Source organism: Triturus cristatus, chromosome 3_1 (genome assembly GCF_964204655.1).
Source record: "Triturus cristatus chromosome 3_1, aTriCri1.1, whole genome shotgun sequence".
Classification (NCBI taxonomy): domain Eukaryota; kingdom Metazoa; phylum Chordata; class Amphibia; order Caudata; family Salamandridae; genus Triturus; species Triturus cristatus.
Window position 1 is genome coordinate 175,265,587 of NC_140583.1, and position 22,110 is coordinate 175,287,696.

At 42.1% G+C, this 22,110-nt stretch overlaps 2 protein-coding genes across 3 annotated transcripts in view; one reads left to right on the forward strand and one right to left on the reverse strand.

Annotated features, from left to right (window-relative positions):
- ANO3 (anoctamin 3) overlaps nucleotides 1-22,110 on the forward strand; it is a 1,942,403-nt gene that overhangs the window by 1,334,446 nt on the left and 585,847 nt on the right. The gene's annotated exons all lie outside the window — the stretch shown is intronic.
- MUC15 (mucin 15, cell surface associated) overlaps nucleotides 1-22,110 on the reverse strand; it is a 91,264-nt gene that overhangs the window by 57,528 nt on the left and 11,626 nt on the right. For both annotated transcript variants that reach the window (XM_085643625.1, XM_085643624.1), the window contains exon 2: nucleotides 1,832-2,643. In XM_085643625.1, coding sequence (XP_085499751.1) covers nucleotides 1,832-2,612 — 781 coding nt within the window. In that variant the 5' untranslated portion in view covers nucleotides 2,613-2,643. The remainder of the gene's footprint in view (nucleotides 1-1,831; nucleotides 2,644-22,110) is intronic.

Consider the following 22,110-nt stretch of genomic DNA (forward strand, 5'->3'; position numbering starts at 1 on the left):
CCACATTGTCCTACTTCTACCTTACACTGCCACACAACTTAAGGAGAACAAAACTGAAACATGGGTGATAAGTTGAGATGAACCTGACATCCAACTTGTGCATCTTCTTTTCCAAACATCACTTTTGCCAACATGATGCAGGGCCTAATACAGAGCATCCAAAACTAGGATTAGGTTTAGTTAGCGGCAGACTCTACATAGACTTTAGGTTCTGTTATGTTATGGCATGTATATTTGTATAGTGCACAACTCACACATGAGGGTATCCTGCTTAAAACAGTATTTAATAAGTAAATAAATATCAACTTTTTAATGTAGCTACTGTTACATTTGGAGGAAGTCACTGATTATCATTTTATTCTTATATGTGTAATGAATGCTTTTGACTGATTTGCATTGAGTACTGAGATGGTTTGTCTTTTATACTTGTATTATTAATGATACATTGTTGATTATAAGACTTTTTTAACCAAAAGAATTACACATGAAAAAATAGGGGTGATCTGTCACGATGATTGTATCCTCTCCCGTATTAGTTTAAAAAAAAACTCCCATTATTGTTGACAAAATCTGTGGAACATAAGCCTAAAATTAGGAATAAGTAGGGTACAAGCTAAGCTATGAGTTATCTGTACACATACATGCGGGGGTAGTGGGGTAAGTAGAAACTCTTTTTGGACCCTAGATGTAAGCTAATTAACCAGGAAGGCAAAACCACTCACTGCTGAATCTAATTTATTCATTTAAGTTGGAATTCTTCATCTGCAATGGTGAACGATTAGGTCTATCTTTGGCTTCCCATTCATAGTCCCCTGCAAATCAGATGTTAAATTACTTTTGCGAGTATTTGAATAGGTACAATCATGTGTTGAGGTTGGATTTATATGTCTTTAATAGATTATCTATGCCAATTGTAGGACTGTGGGACTTTTTCATTAAGTCAGTGCTGGAAAAGAATGTCAAGATCAAAATTGTTGAACTCTATAATGCATTTTTGTAATGCTTAAATTATACATTATGATATGATTTCTGGCTGTGATCCAAATTCAAACCATCCACACACATATATGTTACATCGCATGTATGTTAAAATACACCAACCTATGCTGGGATGCAATCATGGTTGTCAATAACACATAATTAAAATATTAACCAGATTAAACTCTGAACCTCAAATCAATTTAAGGAATCATACCATAAATCATAATCTGAGCGTTAATAATTGGTAACAATTGTGATTTTTCTGATTGTGTGTTCTTGTGAAGCCATTCTCAGTTCTACTCCCTAGAAATATTTGAATCAGCTATGGTGTTTCAGTGGGTTCACACATGTTGCTAAAATTCCACGCATTTGGTTCACTGTCAGCCAGTACTGTAGAAGGAATTAAATATAAGAAACACATAGTTATGCAATGCTGTTCAAAAAACCAAAATAGTCCTTACTTTCTTCGTGGTAAAGTTTTTCTTACTTTCAAAATTGCCTTAAAGACATTCTTATGCTTAAAAGTGGTTACAACTAATTCTTATAAACTCATTCTTGTTTTGCTATGCCCTCCCATTACCTTCTAATGTAAATGTATAGGCATGTATATATAAGTAGTTGTCTGCCCCATCCATTGCTAATTGGTTAGCCTGTGTTTTGTCTTTCAAACAACACCTGGCATGCATCTAATTTGCAAAACTCTACTGGTTACCACCCGAACTATTTAAGAACTTGCTTAATGTTTTGGTTTCTATATACAGTATTTTGGTCAAAATTCATATCTGGTACTTAGTAAATAAATAGCAAATAATAAATATCAAAGCAATCCTAATAAACATTATGAATTTACCTTTTGGTGTTCCTTCTGTGTGTATGGCAAATGAAGAGTTTGTAGTTGGTTGTTCCGTTGGCTTTAAAGAAGTTTTGGTATTTAAAATAACTGTAGAATTTTCTGTCGTAAGACTGTCATCTGTGCTCTGTACGGTTGTTACATTTTCCTGCTTGTTTGTGGTTGCCAATGTACTGCTTTCTGAAATATTAAAATGTGTTGAAGCAAAAAATGTTGTATTAGTGAGAACTGAAGGTGTTGTTGAGTTCTCGCTGGATGTTTGTGTAGTGTTAGACTTTATAGTAGTAACAACAGTGTTATTTGTTGTGTTTGTTGTTACAGATTCAACAGTAGTAAAAACTGTGCTAACATATGAACCATTGTTTGTTATATTTGTAGTTGTGCCAGTTGTGTTTGTCAGTGTATTTATAGCAGTTGGAGAAGACGAAGAAAAGGACACTGAAGTCTCTGTTGCCGAAACAGTGTGATTTTCTGTAGAGTTTGCATTTGATGGGCCAGTAGTTCCAAGGGAGTCAGGAGCACTTGTGTTCTTTGTGCTGGTGTATGTGTACGTAGATTGTACAACTGTTGTTGCTGTTCCGTTGTGTGAGGTTGCAGTATAATGCGATTCGTAAGTGGTTATGCTCGAAGATACAGTTGTATTATTTGCTAAAGTACTACTGGTGGTTAGATTACTTCCTACACTTGTGACTGGGATGGCTGTGGAAGATTCACAATGAAGGCTCTTGATTTGTAGAATAAATACCAGGAGAAAGGAATTCACTCTAAATATCGCTTTCATGGTTGTGTTACTTTTACTTCCTGATTGGAACCTAAAAGAAAATAAAAGAATGTTAAGCATTGCAGATTCGTATTCATCTACATAGTGCTGCCAAAGAGGGAACATGAGGAATCAACAGTATTTGAGGTTCATCAAGCTCTCAATGAATGTCCCAAAAGTGTCCCATCTGAACGAAAACTAGTCTCAGAGTGCTATATATACACATTTTAAAAATGATCTGCTCCATGTGTGATAGTGTCACACTTTAAACACACCTCCTTCAGAACGCAATCTTCCACTTCAGTTAAATCGGATTGTAATCCTCTCGAAATTTGGAAAACATGCCATGAATAATTAAGAAGAGCAGAATGTTCTACTTTGTTTTCACAGTCGCAGTAGGTCCTCAATTTCAACAAGGCTTCTAAGCATCATTGGTAGTTGTGTCTTTGGATTGTAAAAACCTTTGGCGAGCCAGCTCTTTTTTTATTTGAATCACAGTAGAATAGCGTCTAAATGATGTCAACTGTGTTAAGGGCATTGATCCAAGATAAACATACCTAATTAAGCCCAATGTTTATCTAATGTCTTGGCAGATGGTACATTTCATTAATACCATCTCATCCAAGGGAATATCTGTTTCATCAGCTTTCTGCAGGATGATCAGGCTGACAAAGTCTGCAAGTCCTTTCAGTTGCCTGAAATTACAATCTTTCATTAAGATCGGAGAGTAAAAAAGCTGGACCCCTCTTTAGGTTTCTCGAGAAATCCCTAAAGGGTTTATTAAGCTGGATGCCACACAGATGTACACACCCCTTGAGTGGGGTGTGGGCCCAGGTACACTAGAAGAGCTGCATGGCCCACGTTTACGTCCTCTGTTCCCTGGATAGATATTATGCATATATTTATACACTGCGCTTTGTGGTTCTGCACACAGCGCTACGTAATGCAAAAGGTGAAAAGTAAATTTTGGTGCACTCTGCAGTATTGGGTTTACACCACAGAAGATAAGATGGACTTCACCTCAGAAATGACTTTCATCAGAAAAGTGCTAATTGTTTGTTGAACACTTTATAATCAGAGGTGTTTCAGACGTGTAATTAGTGGAGCTGGTAACCCTCTTTATCATCAATATTGGCAGTTTAACCTTTCACCCAGTTTCCATCTGCTGAAAGCAACCAACATCTCCAGATAATACACTGGGAAAGACTGAGCTTACAGCCGTGACCTGAAGAGGTATTCCTAATTCCCTTAGTAAATCCTCATTTCTGCATGAAACCTCAGGTTGTCACTTGTGATCCCTTTTAAGTCTGCACCCCTGGATGTACTAATGAACTTGTACTGGTACTAGTAACCTTGTCGCTGGTAGGTCTAGAACACCCATTTTGATCTCTGTGACACTCATCAAGCCTTTTCAATAGTACTTTGACAATAGTCTTTTATGCTTATTTAAGTAACAACTTCATTTTATTGAGTTGGGAATTATCAGCACATCTCTCTTCCCAAGTATCTTCTGTCCAGACTCTAGACTGTTTAAAATGTTAATGCCCACCTCATTCTAGGACTCCCCTGAAGCATATATTTTCCAGTCTTCTCGCCAACCTACATGGGCTTTCTTATGCACGATGGGTCATCGTGAAGGCCCTCTGCCTGGTGTATATACAACTTTTTATCAATCTGGACCTCTCAACCTGCAATCTCTCTTACACCCTTAAATGCCTACCCAGCTCCTCTTTTCTGTATACCTTAATCTTCTTAAAGTCTCCTCCATTTCAGAGCCTGCTTAGCCTGTCGGTCCTTTGCTTACCTTGGTGCCAAATATTGGAACAGCCTACCCCTGCTCTGTTACTTCAACCTAACCATTTACTCTTTTAAACAACCTTAAACCAGTACTTTACGTTCTTGGACCTGATGCCTCAGTCAGCTGTAATCCCTGCTGTGCAGTGCCAAGCCATCTGCTTTTGGTAAGATAGCAGTCAATGAATGTAAATTCAAAATGTACATGTTTTTCTTTCCTTTGGAGCGACATGATAGCATTATGACCGTTACAATCATGCATGATGTGAAAGTAAATTTAGGTAGAATTTAAAACAAAATTGAACTCGTAAGAGCAGTTGGAGCAGTTGTGGGTGAAACAAAGCTGGTGGGAAGTGCTGCAAATGAAGTAGAATGCAGACGTATTTTATCAACAACAACTGAGCAGATAATTAATGTTCTGCATTCTGGAAGAAGTTGTAATTTTAATAATTATGTGGTCCTACGGCATTTATCTAAGTAACACAGAATAACACCGCTCATAACTCTGTCTGACCCAGCATCCATAACAGTTTATGTCAACTTGGCTTCCCTGAAGTTCACTGGTCTTCACCCTTGACAAACTTCTCTCATGCTGTCAAAGTTCATTGCCACATGTTGTCTAATAGAGCATCTAGATGATATCTGGCAAAAACCTTCCCCTTTCTCATCTTTGACAATGCTGGTGCTACAGAAAGTCTAGGAGACTCAGCACTTGTTCTCACAAAGAACACAAGGATTACAATTGTCAAACTCTGGATCATAACATTGCTGCAGAAAGTCACATTGATGCTGTCGACATAACTGTGAAATGAGCCAGCTCGTCATCAGGGTATGGGGTCACCTGCGAGGAGTTGGATGCAGGGCCAGACCACATTTAGGTATTGGAAAAAATATTACTTCATGTAAGAAAGTGGGTTATTAGTAGGTGTGGGTATTCACCCTCAGCTAGTAATAATACCACAATCACTAATATATCCAGTCAAGTCTCAATAAATTAATTCTTGCTCAACGCTTGGTAGCTTAGCAAATGAACAGTCAGGCTTAATTTAGGAGACAGGGGTGTACAGCATTTAATAGCACCCACACTGTAAATAAGTAAAAGACACAACACCATAAAAATCCAACACCAATGTATACAAATATAGAATATTATTATCTTCCAAACACCAAAAAGACAAAAATCCAATGTAGGGATCCAGATTTATGAATTTCTAAAGATGTAGGTAAAGATCTCACCAAATGGCGCAAAGCGCTAACTGAGGATATCCAGTCGCGCTGGACTGGGACAAAGTCACAAGTTCAGGCTGACCGTGATGAATCACAGGCGGGGCACAGGACTAAGTCAGGCTCTCTGAGCATTGTACCTTATGTCTTTGGTATGTAGCCTGTGCAGCATTGCTTTTTGAGGCAGCGCATTGTCCAACATGGGTTCTGAGGAGCTGCTAGGACTGTGATGTGAGGTCCTGCATCATGTCCTGTGTCAGTTTTGCATTTACTTGCAACGGTTTGTTGAAGCTGTACATGGAGGCTTGTCAAGGACTCACGTTGGTTCTGTTTAAGCTGAGCGGAGAGGTTTTGCAAGGCTTCATGTCGTCTCTCTTTGGTTCTGATGAAGCTGACGGCTGCTTCTAGTTTCCTTTGGGGAGTTAATGTCCTATAGCACTGGCCAAGGGTTCAGAGGCTCTGGTTGCCACTTGGGATCTGGGACTCATTCTCCCACCATGCACCTGTGCAGTCCAGGACAAGTCCAGTTACCGCTAGTCAACTGAGGTGTCCCCTCTTTGGCTTTGCAGGTGACTTCTTCACCTCTATTGGACCTGCTTCCGGTCAGGCAATCTACTCCTTTCCTTTAGGAGTCAAGCACAGTCCTTTCTTTGTTCAGCCTTATAAGTTCAGCAGGTGCAGTCTTTCAAACTAAAGTCCTTTCTTTGGTGCAGTCCAGGGGCCAGCAGTTCAGTCCTTCTTCTCTTCTTCTTTTCCAGGCAGTGATCTGGGGAGCTCCTGCAACTCTTCCATGTTTATCCTCCATTCTGGGCTGGCAGGGGAGGCACACTAAACAATAGGGGTAAAGCTACCTACTACTGCAGTGACCACTTCCTGCAAAGTGTGGCACATTTTGACACAGAATGCACTATGCTCCCAAACATCGAAATGGCGAAAATCTCTCTTTGGTGTACGTCTGTGTAACCCAAGTCAAGCCAAAGGTGTGGCTATCAACTGACTACACTCCCCTTCCTGCCCCTCTCCTAATCTAATCAGGGGATTTCTATCTGGCTACAGAACAAGAAAGTGTGGGTGGTCCATATCCTGTGACATCTGTTTTATGCAGAGGCTCCTGCCTTTGAAGTCCAGCTCCTCTACCAAGCCCCCTTCCGCTCCATGGCTTCTCCAGGAAGATCTCCTCCCACCAAATGGCTGTATTGTTGCAGCCCCAGTCCTCTTCACACATACTCAGGGAGCATCTTGGCTCAGGCTGGCACATCAGAAGAGACTGCAACAGGGCTGCTTTTGGAATCTTCAGGATAGTAAGTTCTAAAACTTCTCATAATGGATGGTCCTTTTGGACAAATGCACTAAGGCTGTTCATCAGGCCATAGACACTGTAGATATCAAAACACAATTACTCCCGCAAATGCATAAACATGGTCGAAAATGGGTTATGTTTCTGAATATGGGTGTGTGTGCAAAAACAGGCTGTTTAAATTTTTTTTTGTATTTACTTTGAAAATCTTGGGGGCAAGATTTATCAGGGTTTCAAACAACCCAACGCAGCAAGACAACTTGCTGCACTGCGTGACAGAGAGAAAGTAGGAATGCACCAAATATAACTATATATAAAGTATTTATGCTCTCTGCTACCTAGTACCAAAAAAGGCCCCTTCCTACCATGGTGCAAGGGTGCCTGCATTCCAGGCGGGATTGTTTTTGTTCAGTAAGGGACACCTTCCTGCACAAAAGCAATCCTCTGATGCTTTTTCCTCTTTCGACCAGGGAACTTAGAAAGACGAAACAACGAGGAGAAATATAGATATTTCTCCTCATTGTGCCTCCTCTGGGAAGATGTAGCATTTTGAGGCATTCCCAGGTTTCTCAGTGTTGCTAAATCTGGGAATGCACCGAAATCCATGGGTGAATGCATGAGAACACCCACGCTCGACCCATGGTACGCCTTCCCAAGACAGATTAATGCAAGGCAGCGACTTGAGCTGCCCTGTGTTAATCTAGATTTACTAAGCCACGCAGAGTCATGCAAGAAAGCCTTGCTTTGCTTGGTAAATTTGACTTAGAGATTATATTGCCCTTGTGACACCCTCCTTGATGCAAGGGCAACGCAATCCCTTGATAAATCTGGCACCAGGTGTCTGTAGCTCACCTAGTTTCGGGTACTTTTAGTACTACAGTTCTTCTAACTCGTGGCTTGTGCCTTGCAGATTGCACACCATACTCTCTACAATGCTGATTGCTTCTGTGATACACAGTGCTCAGTGCTCACATCAATCACAAGACCCAGTACTCAACTGAGCATCGAGGACACTCGTCAGATATGTCCCCCAGTGCTCTGTTGAGGAATAGCTGTCAGTGCTCCCTGAGGTACGTCCCAGAGTACGCCTGTGAGTCCAGCAACATGTGAGATTCCCAGTTCTCTCTGAGATTTACAGCCATCCTTTCCCCTGATGACCATTCCCCCGTGCTCCCCAGAGCTGTATCAGTGTGAGATCTAATGAGGTGCACCACTAGTGCTCTCCCGAGGCACAGCACACTATCCTTCCAAGCACACCATCTACTGTGACCTACTCTTTGTCCATTGACACACATCACATTGTTTCTCATGTTGCACATAACGGTGTGCTCTGCTGATGCATTTTACCCTGTGCCTCTTGCTGCATAGGGCTCTGTGTAATTGTTGATCAGTGTACACATTCGTATCTTTATTGTTGTGTATGTATGGATGCCACTAAATCAGTTGGGTTTTTGTGTGCGTTTGGTCACTGTGCACGTTGTACAGTCAGTGCTTAATTAAGCCGTGGTCTCCAGTAATTGACAACAGCACTTAATTGTCAACACCGGTGCTTGTGACATTCTGCTAAGGTGGTACTGTTTGGCTAATTTAGAGATGGCAACAACAGCAGTCAATTATTAATTCAATATACATAAAAAATGACTATTACCTGCCGTACAAGCCATTGGTATAGCTCTGGGGGCCTGGAATGGTTCAAATTTTCACACTTCTAGGAACGTGATGTTTAGTAGTTGTGTTGTAACTATCAGTGGCAGCATGGCAGGGGCAATGTGTGGGGCATGCTGCATTGGCCTCCTGGTTAGAGCCTGGCACCTATTGTATTTTTTACAAATGAAGCACTGTGTACAGTATGTGAGCATATGTTAGATTATGTTGTGTACCTCAAGTGCATGATTGCAAAAGTCAATGCTTGTTGTCACTGCCTCCACTACTGCACAGCAGGGTTGTTTCAACCTCAAGCAGGTTCTTCACGTTTGCTTAAAAACGGCCACAGACATTATAATCTGCTTGATCGCTGCACCCTTTCCTCTGACTCATGCACGAGTCAATAACTTAATTAAACAAATTGTTTAAAGAGGTTTTCAGCCATGACATTGACATTCTATTTCGAAAAGACGTGAGAATTTTGCATTAAGTAATGTTTCTTAAATGCATGTATAGTTCATATTTTTCATTTGTAATTCGGAATATTTTTCATTTGCCATTTCCGAACAATGTCTGAAATATATATATTAGGTGATAGATGACTACCTAATAAATCGTTTAGTACAGAGATTTACGTCAGTTCCACAGTCCATGCATAGTTCTTGAATATGCAGTGAAGGGAAGAATGTAAGACATTTAGAGCTGCACCTAGCTACCTTACCCCAGGCTTTCATTTCATTCAAGCTTCTAAGCAGGACTGACATTACAGGTCTAGGTGCTACTTATGTCTGTCTCTCATCTGCCCATGGGAATCAGCATTAGTGTTTGCCTTGGGGATTTAAAAGGACAAATATTTCAAACTGCGTAGTTTATTCACGTCATATTGAAGAACATTAAATCCTAAAATGTGGTCATGGAAATGAGTTGCGCATTGTGCACTGTCACAAATATTTAGGAAAATGGACACGTCTGATAATTTCCATGCTTGTCAAAAAATTGGTTACAGCAACTTAGCCTTCCCATCCGAGACGAGTAGCTCATCAAAACAACGTTACAACAGCACATCGATTTGTGTAAAAGGTCGAAGAGGAGAAGTGTGTGCTGTGTTCGTGGGTTTCTGTGTGTGCATATCTACATGTTCATATGCATGTCCGCATGCATTAATTAGCATATACCAGACCCACCCATAAATGAATTATGGGTATTTTGTTTGCAATTTAATAAACCTACAGTAAATAAAGAGGAAATCGTACATATATGCCTGAAATCAAAGATAGAGGTATGTCTGCCATATATAATACAAATTAAATATTATAACTTGTTTCTCTGCTGACTACTACCAGAAACATTTTTGTCCCCAGTTGTGTTTACTGTACATATTGCTGTCTATGATATTCAGTTACATGGTACACATTTGTAGGGTGTTCATCTTTAAATGCATCTAAATATCATCATTCAATGTAATTATTTTTCTCCAAAAAGGAATTTATGCAGGTTACTTGGAGATAAATTACGTGGAAAGTTTGGAAGTTGGCTAGAGTAAGAAAGAGTACGTGCAGCAGAAAGCCAAAACGCCATCAGTTTGCGTGTGATAGCTACGTTTTTGTGCATCCATCAAGTCCAACAAACCAAGTACTTTGCACAGTGGTGTACCTTCATCACATACACTTTGACTCCAGTGACATCACAGGAAGTGACATCAAATGATATTTTGCTTAGAGACAAGTCATTCTTAACTGCAAATGAACTTCAATTAAGATTTGGGTTAATGACATCTTAGTGAAGAGCAATAGTGATCGATAAAAGACATACACAAAGAGCTACATAAATCACTAACATCTTAAAGCATTGTTAATTTTAAAAAGTTATGCCAAAATGGGGTTATTAATTCAGCAGGTCCACTCTGACAATATCAAAAAACAGTTCTGAGAGAAGTTGTGCTGTGGAACAATAAGCAGGCTGTCACCAGAGATGTGTTTGCTAAATTCAAGCAGTGCCAACTATTTAAAAGTAATGAACACATCAAAATGAAGTTGCCAAACCAATTTAAAAAAATAGAGAAAAAGAGGAGTCAAAAGATACAAGGATCAATAACTTAGGTAAAGGGTGACCTGAGATATGCATTCCTAAAAAATAATGGCAAAAAACACCAATAAATAGTAAAGTGTCAATCAGAAGTCATTGCCTCGGGCCTACACATGATTTCAAGCCAACTGTGATGGGGCAGATGTCGAATACACCGAGTGGGTCATAAGGGTGAAAGATTGTATCTCCTGACTTAGTCTCTTAATTTGAAACATTTCCAGTAGGGCAAGGTTAAAGGTCTTGGCAGGCGATGGTCCCTCAAAGTTGGGAAATGCTTTCATTGAGCTCCCACTCAAATGGTTGTTTTAGACGCAAAAGGCTCCAAGCGGGACAGACTTAGATTTTGTGGCCATGTAGCGTACCATGTAGCGGGTTTACCTTGGAACTTTTTGGAAGTCAAAATCCTCCATCAGGACAAGTCTACAAACCATAGCAGGGCATGTCTGGATACCTTCACCACGAGCAGGAAAAAAGCTCATAGTGGGAATAACATGGATTTTATGTCTGACTTGGGTGTGACCTCCCTGGGAAAGTCTTAGCACCTTGTCTTGATTCTGATGAGGTGGAAGAAATGAATATGTGCTCACTTATTCAAAGTTCTGGGAAATTTTTTCTGGTCAATCCTGCAGCCCCTCCGCTCATCAGTTAAAGCTTCTAAGCACTGGTTCTTTATCCAGCCACATTTCCTGCAGGGTCCAGTTCTCAGTGGTCAGCTGGGCCATTTTGGGATCAGGAGTCCTTCTGCTTTTTGTGTCCCTAAAGCAGGGAAACTGGAGGCTAACCTATTGGCCCTGGAGACAGTTCTGGTGCCTGAGTACCAGCAGTAGGCAGGAGTTCTTGAGTCAATGGTGAGTCATCCAGCTGGAGTCAAGAGTCCTATTCCAGAGGAGACTTCCTCTTCAGGTGGAGTTTTCCATGGTTCAGAAATATTCTGAAGAGATAACGATTGAAGTGCAAAATGTATCCTGTACACTAACCAATAACCAAAGAAATTCTACTACCCAACCCTAACTATTTTCTTACAGTACCCCCATCTACTTCTGAACTACTTGCTGGTATTACCGTAAAATTACCTAAAAGTCCAAATTTCAGTATGACAGGACACGAGTGCCACCAGGCAGGTATGTCTTTAGCTCGTTCTCATGCCACCTAACAGGGTCAAAAGTGGTTCTACCTCCTATTGTGACTGGTCCTTGACTGTGTGATGGAGCTCTGCTCTGTGAACATAGAAGCTCTCATTGGCATCTTCAAGCAAAGAACAGGTCGTGCTTAACTTGCCCTTTGTTTTGCCAAATGTTCTGGTCTGCTCCTAGCTAGATATTCTCCGCTAAGTGGTCAGTAGTCAACACTAATTAGCCCTTCATGGGCTCAGAGGCAGGTCATTGTTTTCTGAGCTAGAGTTGTTACCTCTCCCAGCCAAGGATGTGTATTCCAACTCCGAAAGTGTGACAAATGACAGATCTGGTTTTAAGTCCGTTTTGGCTCTGCCAGCCAAAGGTACATTGTTATAACACTACACCCCTGATTAAGTTATCCAAAATCTGATTTTTCCATTAATCTAGATTTTGATAAATAAGTAAAACTTTATAATTAAAACATTTTATGTATCCATTTCTTAAATGGAGATAGGAAATTAAGATTTCAATGCCACCTAAACCTACTCAGAAAACGTCTAACAAACAATACACGGTGATATAGGTTTTGGGATTTATTTCACTGTGAGGGCACACTAACCTTTCTCTATATGTAGTGTGCCCTATTTTTATATATGAGCACCATGCCCAAGGGGCTTAAAAGACACCATTTAGAGGTGATTTAAGATTATATAAATACGTTTTTCCTTTATGCCAGATTCTTTTTGACCTGCCATGTGTCACTACAGTGCATTCAAAATGCAGGGCAGCCACAGCACAGTGATGATCCTAGAAGCCATATATTTTATCATAAATACACATTGCAATTTACATATGCCATTAACTTTACATGCTATAGGTGCACTTTAGACACTATTTACAATGGACTTTTAAGTAAGTTAAATAGACCAATTGACTGAAACCGATTAAACCAATACAATTATAGGTCCAGAAAACAAACACAGTGGCGCTGATTTGCAGTGTCACAGGGTACAGAGTCCTAAAAGCAAACTACAGTCAACAAAAAGGCAACAAGTCTGGAGTGACCATGCAGAAAAGTTGGATTTGCTACAGGTTACAAGTCAGATTTATAGTTTCAAAATAGTGCACAAGCATGCAGATTGTGGGCTGTCACAAGGTTGGCATTTGAATATAAGCTTTATACATTTGCCACCCTAAAGGATGGCTCTGTGTAGGCATCATTCTCAATAACACTTTTACTTCCAAAATGGAATTTAATGAGTTATTAAAGAATACCCATAGAGACCATTCCTATTTTTTTAGACTAGTCTTTCCTAGTTGGGAACAGAGTACTTTAGTCTGTGCCTGAGAAACCATTCACTAGGCTGTGTCTGTAGTTAAGTACACTGAGATAAGCAGGTCACCTAAAGCGTTATTTAGCTCACTGATGGTAAATAGGCAAGAGCAACGAACCAATCTTCAGTAACAATGTGTGAAGTGTTATATTCAACAAAAAACGGTAATAACAATGTATATAAGACATAGTGCCTGATTACAATGGCGGTCAGATGCTCCGCAGCACGATTGGGACCGACCGACAAGCACTCGGTGGTCTCACCCACAAATTTATGGTGCAACAGCTATGTAGGCGGTCAGAATCATGGCATTTTCCATTGGGGCTTGTGCTGCTGCCCAAAAAGTAGGGCCTGGCACACGGAGTATGGATGTTTGAGGGGGAGGCACTATATGTGCCCCCCGGGCCACATAGCTGAGGCTAATGGGGAAGGCGGCCCAGCTAGGAGCCCTCAAAGTCCCTTTTCGACATCCTTTTCATGGAGGTGCGACCGTCATGGAAAGGCTTTCAGAAAGGGACACCGTAATCCCTATGGTGGGGTCTTCACGGGCTCTGCCTTTAATGTAGTGATTACGATCCGATCGATGCATCAATGGGCTCCTTGAGTCCGTCTGAAGCATCGGTCAGTCCCTCCGACTGATTAGGCCTGACCAACCGCATCATAATGCAGTGGACAGACCACTCTGCTTGATGTCGGTTGGACTACCACCGAAGGCCTATTCCTGGTCGTCTGACCGCCATCCTAATAAGGCCCATAGTCTTTGACATCATGTTTAATGTAAACATATATAAATGTTAAAAAGACAAAGTAAGATATAACTGAGAAAGTCCAAGGATTCGAAATGATAAGTGAAAAATATGCTAAAGTCTATGACATAAATAGGCAGAAAAATCAAATGTTAAAAAAAAGTGGACCCCCTGAAGCAACATGGTTGTTTCTTGTAAATCCTTAGTCAGTAATTGCGGCTTGTATCTTCTACCATGCAAAGCTTTCAGTTTCAGTCATAATCCAGAGAACAGATGTCTGTCAACGTGATGTTAAATCCAAGTACTAGTGACTTGAGCCTGTAGGTAGCAACTCTACTCTCAGGCCCAAAGGGGCTTTTAGGTCTTGGGTGTTGCACTTCTAGATGATGTTAAAGATGGGTGTGGGGTGTGCAACCACTTTGTCTGCACCTCCGCCTCAATGATGTTTAATCCTTGGTGCAAAGTTTTTTTTCTTTTTTTAAATCATCCTTCAATGTTCTGTTGATCAGTCTCTAGCTTGGTGGGTTATGGAGGCTTCCAGAGACCACAGATGTACTTTTATTCAATAGGAGACATTTCAATTCAGTCCCTGACTCAGCCTGGCTTGTTGATTCAAAGAATCTAAATGTTAAAAACAATTTTCCCTGTCCAAATATTTACAGTGCTTATTCTATGGGACTTTGTCACATTTATGCGGATATTATGTAGTCAGCACTGACTCTTGTTCTGTGAAGCGTGCAGCTTTTTATACCCACAGCTTTTTTTAACAGAGATCTTGCAAGAAAGTTCCTACATTGCTATTGAGCCAAGCAAGGGTTTGAAAAAGAGGCCCTCGGATACGTTTGTTTGTTGACTTTAAACCAGATGTTTCTACATGTACCACTCCTAGGTTATACCTCAGGCGTATGTAGGCCCTGTGGCTTCTATGCCCCGCAAGAAACTCTAAAGAACAATTTGTGGTGCATAATCCACTTTTGGGTCCGCACTGTTTTTGAAGTGAATCAATGGTGTCTATTTTACCGGGTTCAGAATCATCATTTATCTGCAAACCATGCCTACATGTGCGTATAATACAACCACACAATTGATCTAAAAGGAGTGCAGATCTTCTCTGTTTAGGACTCACAATGACATTCCATGGCTCCATTATTGAATTATTGGGTGTGAGTTCTCTTGATAGTTCATCAGATTGATGCAGCCTGAACTTTACACTGCATTGTGTGCCCTGGATTTGTTTAGGCTGGGTGAGGTGGCACGGGCAGTTACAGACCAAGTCGAATCATATTTGTGAAAGTGCATTCTGATGAAATGTAAGTTGTTCTGTGTATTGGTATTTTCCTTTTTCTGCACGCATTAAAATAAAAAAGGCAAAATAGGAGTTTGGATTATCACAGTGCCAATACACCCTCTTGGGTGATAGTGCACTCTACAGATCTTCCTAACACAACATAACTCAACATAACATAATGTAATGTAAAAATGTATATTCTGTCACAACAAGCTCCCTGAAGATGTCAGCTTAACAATCATTTTGTTTGGTTCATGCCAACTGCCATGAAACACTCCTTAGATTATTTCCATTTCCTTTTCAGCAAAACCTCTATGCTCTATTGATGATATGAACATGGCTAGAAATATAACCATGTTCTATATTATGATACTTTAATGTTTATCTACAGAACACCCTGAGTTCAATCCTAATGATTTTGAAGTCAGTAACAAAGTGCTGCACACTCAACACCAGAAACAACTTCTCACAACTGTGGTACATAATGAGTGCTCAGATGTATAGTAGGGGTTGTGAAATATTGGGTATAAAGATATCACGAGTTCTAATGGAATAAAGATATTGGGGTATAGTCGTTAATGTCGTTAGCGTTTCATTACTGGATTTTATGTTTGCCAAACACAAAATGCTTAAACAATTAGTTAAAAGCAATGTTTCAATAACATATTTACTATTGCCTGGTATGAATGAAAAATATAAAGATTGAATGATGCAGAAGCAATATTTATGAGGCTCAGGATTGCCTATCCCAAACATGTATAGGTTCATGTAAAGAAAGGGAAAAAGATAGCACTGTTTGACCTAAGATGTGTGTGGGTACCATATGATCTCTAAAGATATGTATTATAATCTAATTATAAAACTAATATAAAAATCCCCAAAATAAAAATACTGTGAACTGTAGAGGCAATTTTAAAGTTACTGTTTTGTGTCGCTTGATTTGGCTACATTGGATAAGTATGTGATGGTCTACTACTTTTATTACTGGCATCTAATGCATAAAGCCAGTTGAGCTCATGTCTCATCAGAACAATGGAAGGCAGTCTGTTCTGACAGATATCAGACATGTTCATTGACTATGTGATGTCGGAGAAAACCAAAATGGGTGATACAAGTGCTGATGGTCAAGAGTTATTTTTTTTATGTTTATCACTGTTACATAAAACCTGAACTGAAAAAACTGTATAGGATAGCGGCACACTAATAATGGTACATCTTGCCACATTACTAAATGTGACACATAAGTCAAAGTTCTATAATGTACCTTACATTTAATTTTACTTTTCTGTTTCATTCATATTCAGCCCATTCCAACCCCCATCAACTCACCTCATACACAGCGTTCTTTCTTGATAGTAAGAGAGGGCCATATAGAATTTAGCAGATGAGTAATATCCGCATAAAAGTGGTCGTTGTTTTGTGTGCTGTATTAACAATGCATCTAAATATGGCCGAACGGCCAACTACCACATTTCTGCAGATATCCTGCTCCACCAAACTCTAAGTAACATTGATTATCTTTTGTGAGTAGTACCTCATCTCATGCCCATAGGAATGCATCATGACACATACTGTATTTCATCATGTGGCTACTTGTCAAGTACTCTATCAATAGTTCCACTCTATTACCTTCTGTCTTATTAAGATCTCTAAAGTATTGTCCATGTTTGACAGGCAAATGAATAAAGGTTTTGAAAATGTCATAATGGTTAAAATTCTTTCCAGCCAAATCGTTTATAATCTGGTCTATGTTGAGGACATTCCAACACTTCAAAGTCTGTGGTACCACTTTATATGGGCTGGTGGGCCTGTTCATTTTCAGGCTGCAACTATTAACATCCTCATTGCTCTTAACAAGTGCCATAACAGCACATTGAGGTAGACACAACCACTGTTGCAAAGTCCTTAAATTTTCAAGTCTGGGTGGTCCAAAATTAGAAAACCTCACGTTCACTTGATTTACAAAATGTCCTCCTTTAAATCAGCCTTTACTTCGAGCAAGAGTCCTATATTTTTCAAGGTTGTATGTACATCTACACCAAGGCTCCAACTTGTCCTCGATATCATATGATAAACAACTGTAATTGTTTGTGGTGTTAGATAGCAATTCGATATACATTTACAGCTTTGCCCTGTTAGAGGTCCCATCTTAGAGTCTCTCAATCTTTTGTATCAATTTCCTGGCCATTGCCAACTACCAACTTGTTTTATAGGCTCACTTTTATTTTGTCTCCCCATCCTTGAGTGATCTGTAAATGTTGCTGCAGTTAGGTCTTGATACTGGGTCAGATGACAGCCAATGAAGAGTCTCTAAATCTGTGATCTACTGGTCTCAATAATTTGTTCTTTCAATTAGTAGGAAACATATGGATGATCTGTTCCCTTGTATAACTTTCTTCCCACTCTGTGCACCCTATCAATACCAATTAGAAGGATGTAACTTTCTCTTAACACTTTTCTGAAAAAGGTCTGCATATACCTACAACTATAGCCACTGCCTGTTTTCTCTCTGAGGTTCCTAACACAAATGCTGCCTCTTCTTGATCTGTCCTTACATCTGTAAATGATGTCATCTATTTTTTCAAGGTCACAATAGAAGTTGTTCCCAGCTGACCAGATTCTATGTCAGGACCGTAGGAAAGGATTATGCTATCCTTTCTTCACTTTATTGATAGCAGCCATTATAGAAACTTCAAACAAACTACCCTTCCCATGAAGCCTTGGGAATGCAATAAGCAAAAGAACAATATCCAGTGGGAGAACAGTCCTCAAACTGCAGCCAATCAGGCCCTCACAGTCCAGCCCATAGTGCATAATTTGTGTCCTCTCTGCCTCTTTCTTCGCTGCTCGCAGCCAAGATAAGTGGGCTTTTTCCCTTCTCTTCTTCCAATTGTGATTTTATGCATACTGTCGTGTCTGTTTTGCACTTTTAAGAATAATGCTTTGTTTCTATGCTTGTATACTGTATTTCCGCTTCAAAAGTGGGTGTTTTCCTACAGCTGCGAGAATGCTTTGTGCTCCTACGTGGCAGGTTGCTTTCAGGCGCGTCTCCGCTGTATGTTCCTCCTGCAAATAGGTGGTGCCTGATCACCTGTCCACCGGCAGAGGCGCACGCTCCGAATTCCTGTAATTCGTGTGGAATTGGAGCTGTGCGCCACCGGAGTCGGAGCCTTGTCGCCTGGAGATCTACGGCCCTAGGAGGTCTGTATTGCCAGATTAGAGCGATTGTTGTGCTTTTGGTGCCCTGTACCACTGCAGTTGCATCCTACGCTCTTCCCGCGGGTGGGGGGGTCCGTATTTGTTAACATGCCATTGACCTGTGGGGATATTGTCCCGGGCGGGATCCCCTTTGATTGAGTACACCAGGAGTGTGGTGTCCCCGGGCTTGATTCACTGATTGTGAGGCTTTGCCCACGCCGAACTTAGGCTGGCACCCTGCCTTCCATAATACAGCACTGATGCTGTTTTCAGGTTACTCCCCTGAGCTTGGTGACTTTATGTCAGGCGCTTGCAACCACATACACCAAAGAGACCTACCTGTTCACAACTTTCGGGGTATTTTTGGGGGTAACTTCTAGTTCTCTCCCACACGATGGAACCTTTTGAGGAGGACCAGTAGGTCGGGGACCCCCTGCCTGTGCTTCTTTGGGATGATGATTTCTATGATGCTGTAGATGCATCAATTTACTGTGCGATGTCAGGGGCCATGGCGTCCTTAGAGAAACGTTTGTCCCTCAAGATACCACAAGCATGCACAAAGATTTCAGGGACTCCATCAGGACCCATTGTTCCCCAGGTACCGGATGGGAGTTTCCAACCTCCTGATCCGTGCCCAGTACCGGCAAAGAGTAGCTGCAAGGCTGGTGTGGTTCGTGATGCCTTTGTCAGGCAAGCTTTTCTTGCCAGTAATACCATGCCCACCCCCTCTTTTCCCATGCTACGCTGAGAGATGATGGCCATCAGGATGCCAATAATGAGGGTCCCTCCCACCCCTGGCTGCCCTCCTTCAACCCTCCAGCCATCGATAAGCAGGGGACCTGCTCTGACATGCTAGATCCTGATGAGATCCTCCAACCAAGGTCTTTCGAGTGGGGCCTGTTGCAGAAAGTGGCAAACTATGTTGCAGGCCGCATTAAGATGCCCCTGGAAAAGGAAAACGGTAATTGCCTTCGGGCAGAGGGTCCCCACCCTTCTCTGGAAGGGAAGGTGGCTCTCACGCCTAATATTGATCCCAGAATGGTCACCGTCCGGCAGAAGTTCATTAAGGACCCAAAGAAGGAGATAGATAGATCCTGGCGGGCATGCCAGGAAAGGTTTCTGGACACCCTGGGCCCTCTAACTAAGATTCTGGACATGGCCGAGTAGGCAAAATCCGTGGGTTCCTTAATCTCCCCAGAGACACTGTCTGCTTAGGCCCAGCGACGGTCAAATTTCTGGGGAATGCCAACTGCGTTATATCGACAGAGAGGCGCCACTGCCTGCTGATTAAGGTCAGCCCCAAGCTAGGGGATGTGGCTGATTCGGAAGCGGCAGCCATAACTCGGAGGGGGGAGACTTTTCGAGGAGCTCTTTAAGAGCTAGGTAAATTTCTTAATAGCTTCACCTCCCTGGACAAGGCTCAGTCCTCAATCAAGAAGGTCTTTTCCTCTGGGGGTTTCCATGGGGTAGGTCGAGGTAGGGGCCGCTCGACTGGCAGCCACAATGCTCAGTACTCTCCCAGAGGGCAAGGCTCCCGCCATGGTCAGTACCAGGGCCAGACTAGATTCGCCAATTTCTACCCCACCAGAGGGCGATGGGGCAGAGGCAGAGGAGCCTGTGGCACAGGAGCCTCCAACAACTCCGGCAAGTGTTCTCTCTACTTCCTATCTAAAAGTTGAGGGCCGACTGGAGAATCTTTTCCAGGCTTGGACTTCCATCACAGGGGACGTGTGGGTCCTGCAGACGGGTAGAAGTTTTCACATAGTGTTCTATGGCACCCCCCAAGCAGACGGGAAGCCTGTGTCCTGTTCAGTTTTCACCAGACAAGACTGCCATGGTGAACGAGGAGGTAGCATCCCTCCTGGCAAAAGGAGCTATTTTCCTTTCGAATCCGCACCCCCGGGGTTCATCGTCAATATTTTCTTGGTCGTCAAGGCAGATGGAGGTCAGTGGCCAGTTATCAACCTCTGTGAGTTCAATGAGTGGCTTGTCTATCACCACTTCAAGATGGAGGGGATTCACCTATTACAAGACATTTTAAGGCCGTTGGATTGGATGGTGTGTCTGGACCTCAAGGATGCCGATCTCTTGGTCCCGATTTTTCCTCCTCATCGGAGGTTTCGGCAATTTCTCTGACAGGGCCAGACCTACAAATTCACCATCCTCCCTTTCTGGCTCTTTTCCGCCCTGTGGTGCTTCATGAAGGTTCTCAGGACGGAAGTGGAACACCTACGGGCACAGGGGATTTGACTAATCATCTACCTCGACGATACTCTGCTGATGGGGCAGTGACCCGTCGGTTGTGTCACCAGCTCCAGGCCACGGTCGACCTGTTACAGAACCTTGGGCTTATGATCAACGACATTGTCATAGAGTCCGACATCAGCAGATCAGGCTGGGGCACCAGGTGTGGTGAGTTCTCTACTGGAGGGTTGTGGTCGCCTCTCAAACAGAGGTTACATATCAACTGCCTCGAGCTTTTGGCGGGGTTCTTTACGGCCTGATACTGAACCAAGGATTTCTTCCAGACCTGTGTGCTTCTCAAGATGGCCAATGTATCGGCGGTTTGGTACATCAAGCATCTGGGGTGGCACCCAGTCAAAAGCTCTCTCTAATCATGGCATCAATTTTTGTTATGACTGCATGCAACATCATATCTCAGCTAAGGCGGAGTACCTGCAAGGTCAAGCCAACCAGGTGCCAGACTTCCAGTCCCGCAATTTCCGGGACTTTAGTCTTTGAAAGCTCAATTCAGGAGTATTTTCACCCCTCCAGAAGAGGTGGGGGCCATTCTCAGCGGACCTCTTTGCATCCAGACTAGATCATCAAACCCCCAGATTTTTAAGTTGGAGGCCGGACCCCCTGGTGGCAGCCACGGATGCCTTTCTTCAGGATTGGAGACTGGAGAGGGGATACGCCTTTCCCGCGCATGCAATGATAATGAGGGCCTCGGCCCAGGTCAGACGCCAGAAGGCGGAGTTGGTGATCACCACCCTGGTATGGGAATCTCAAGTTAAGTTTCCAGTTCTTCTGGAACTTTTCTGGGATTTTCCAATCCTTCTCCCCCTCTTTCTGCTTAATCCAGAACTGCCTCATCCGTTGATTCTGTAGCGGTCACTATCACTCATTGCTTGGCAGATTAAAAGGGGACGATTGTCGGTCCCAGGAGTAGGAGGAGATATCAGCAAATTTCCACCCTCCGGGGGAGCAGCAGCTCCTCATTACTTTGAGGAAGCCCCATAAGGCTGTATCTTCTCCCACTATAGCACACTGGGTAAGAAGGTTAATGCAGGAAGCAGGTATTGACCGGAGAATTGTTGGTGCACATTCAGCACGCGGAGCTATGGCCTCCGAAGCTTTCATACTGGGTGCTCGATTGGAGGATATCCTCACTGCTGCAGATTGGACATCCCATTCTACCTTCAAAAGGTTCTATTTTAAGCCGATGCTGGATATGGCTCACTTGTTGTTAAGTAAGCTTTGAACTAGCATAATTCTCGCCTCCAGACATAGAATGAAAATGTTCCTAGCTATCATAAGGGAAAGTTTCAATTCTATTAAGGACGCGGAGGCGAGGATTATCCCACCCAGGAATTCTGAATCTGATTGATCCTCTTCATGACTTGTAAGTTAAAGATCTTCATGTTTTATTAGTGGTATGGGAATATATTGTTCCTTATTTGTTGAAGTTTATCTTTGCTCATGATACATATGATCATTTTTGCCTACAGGTTGAACCTTAATCATGGGCTGTGGCTAATCACTGTTCTCTGTCTGTAGGAATGGATGTGGGT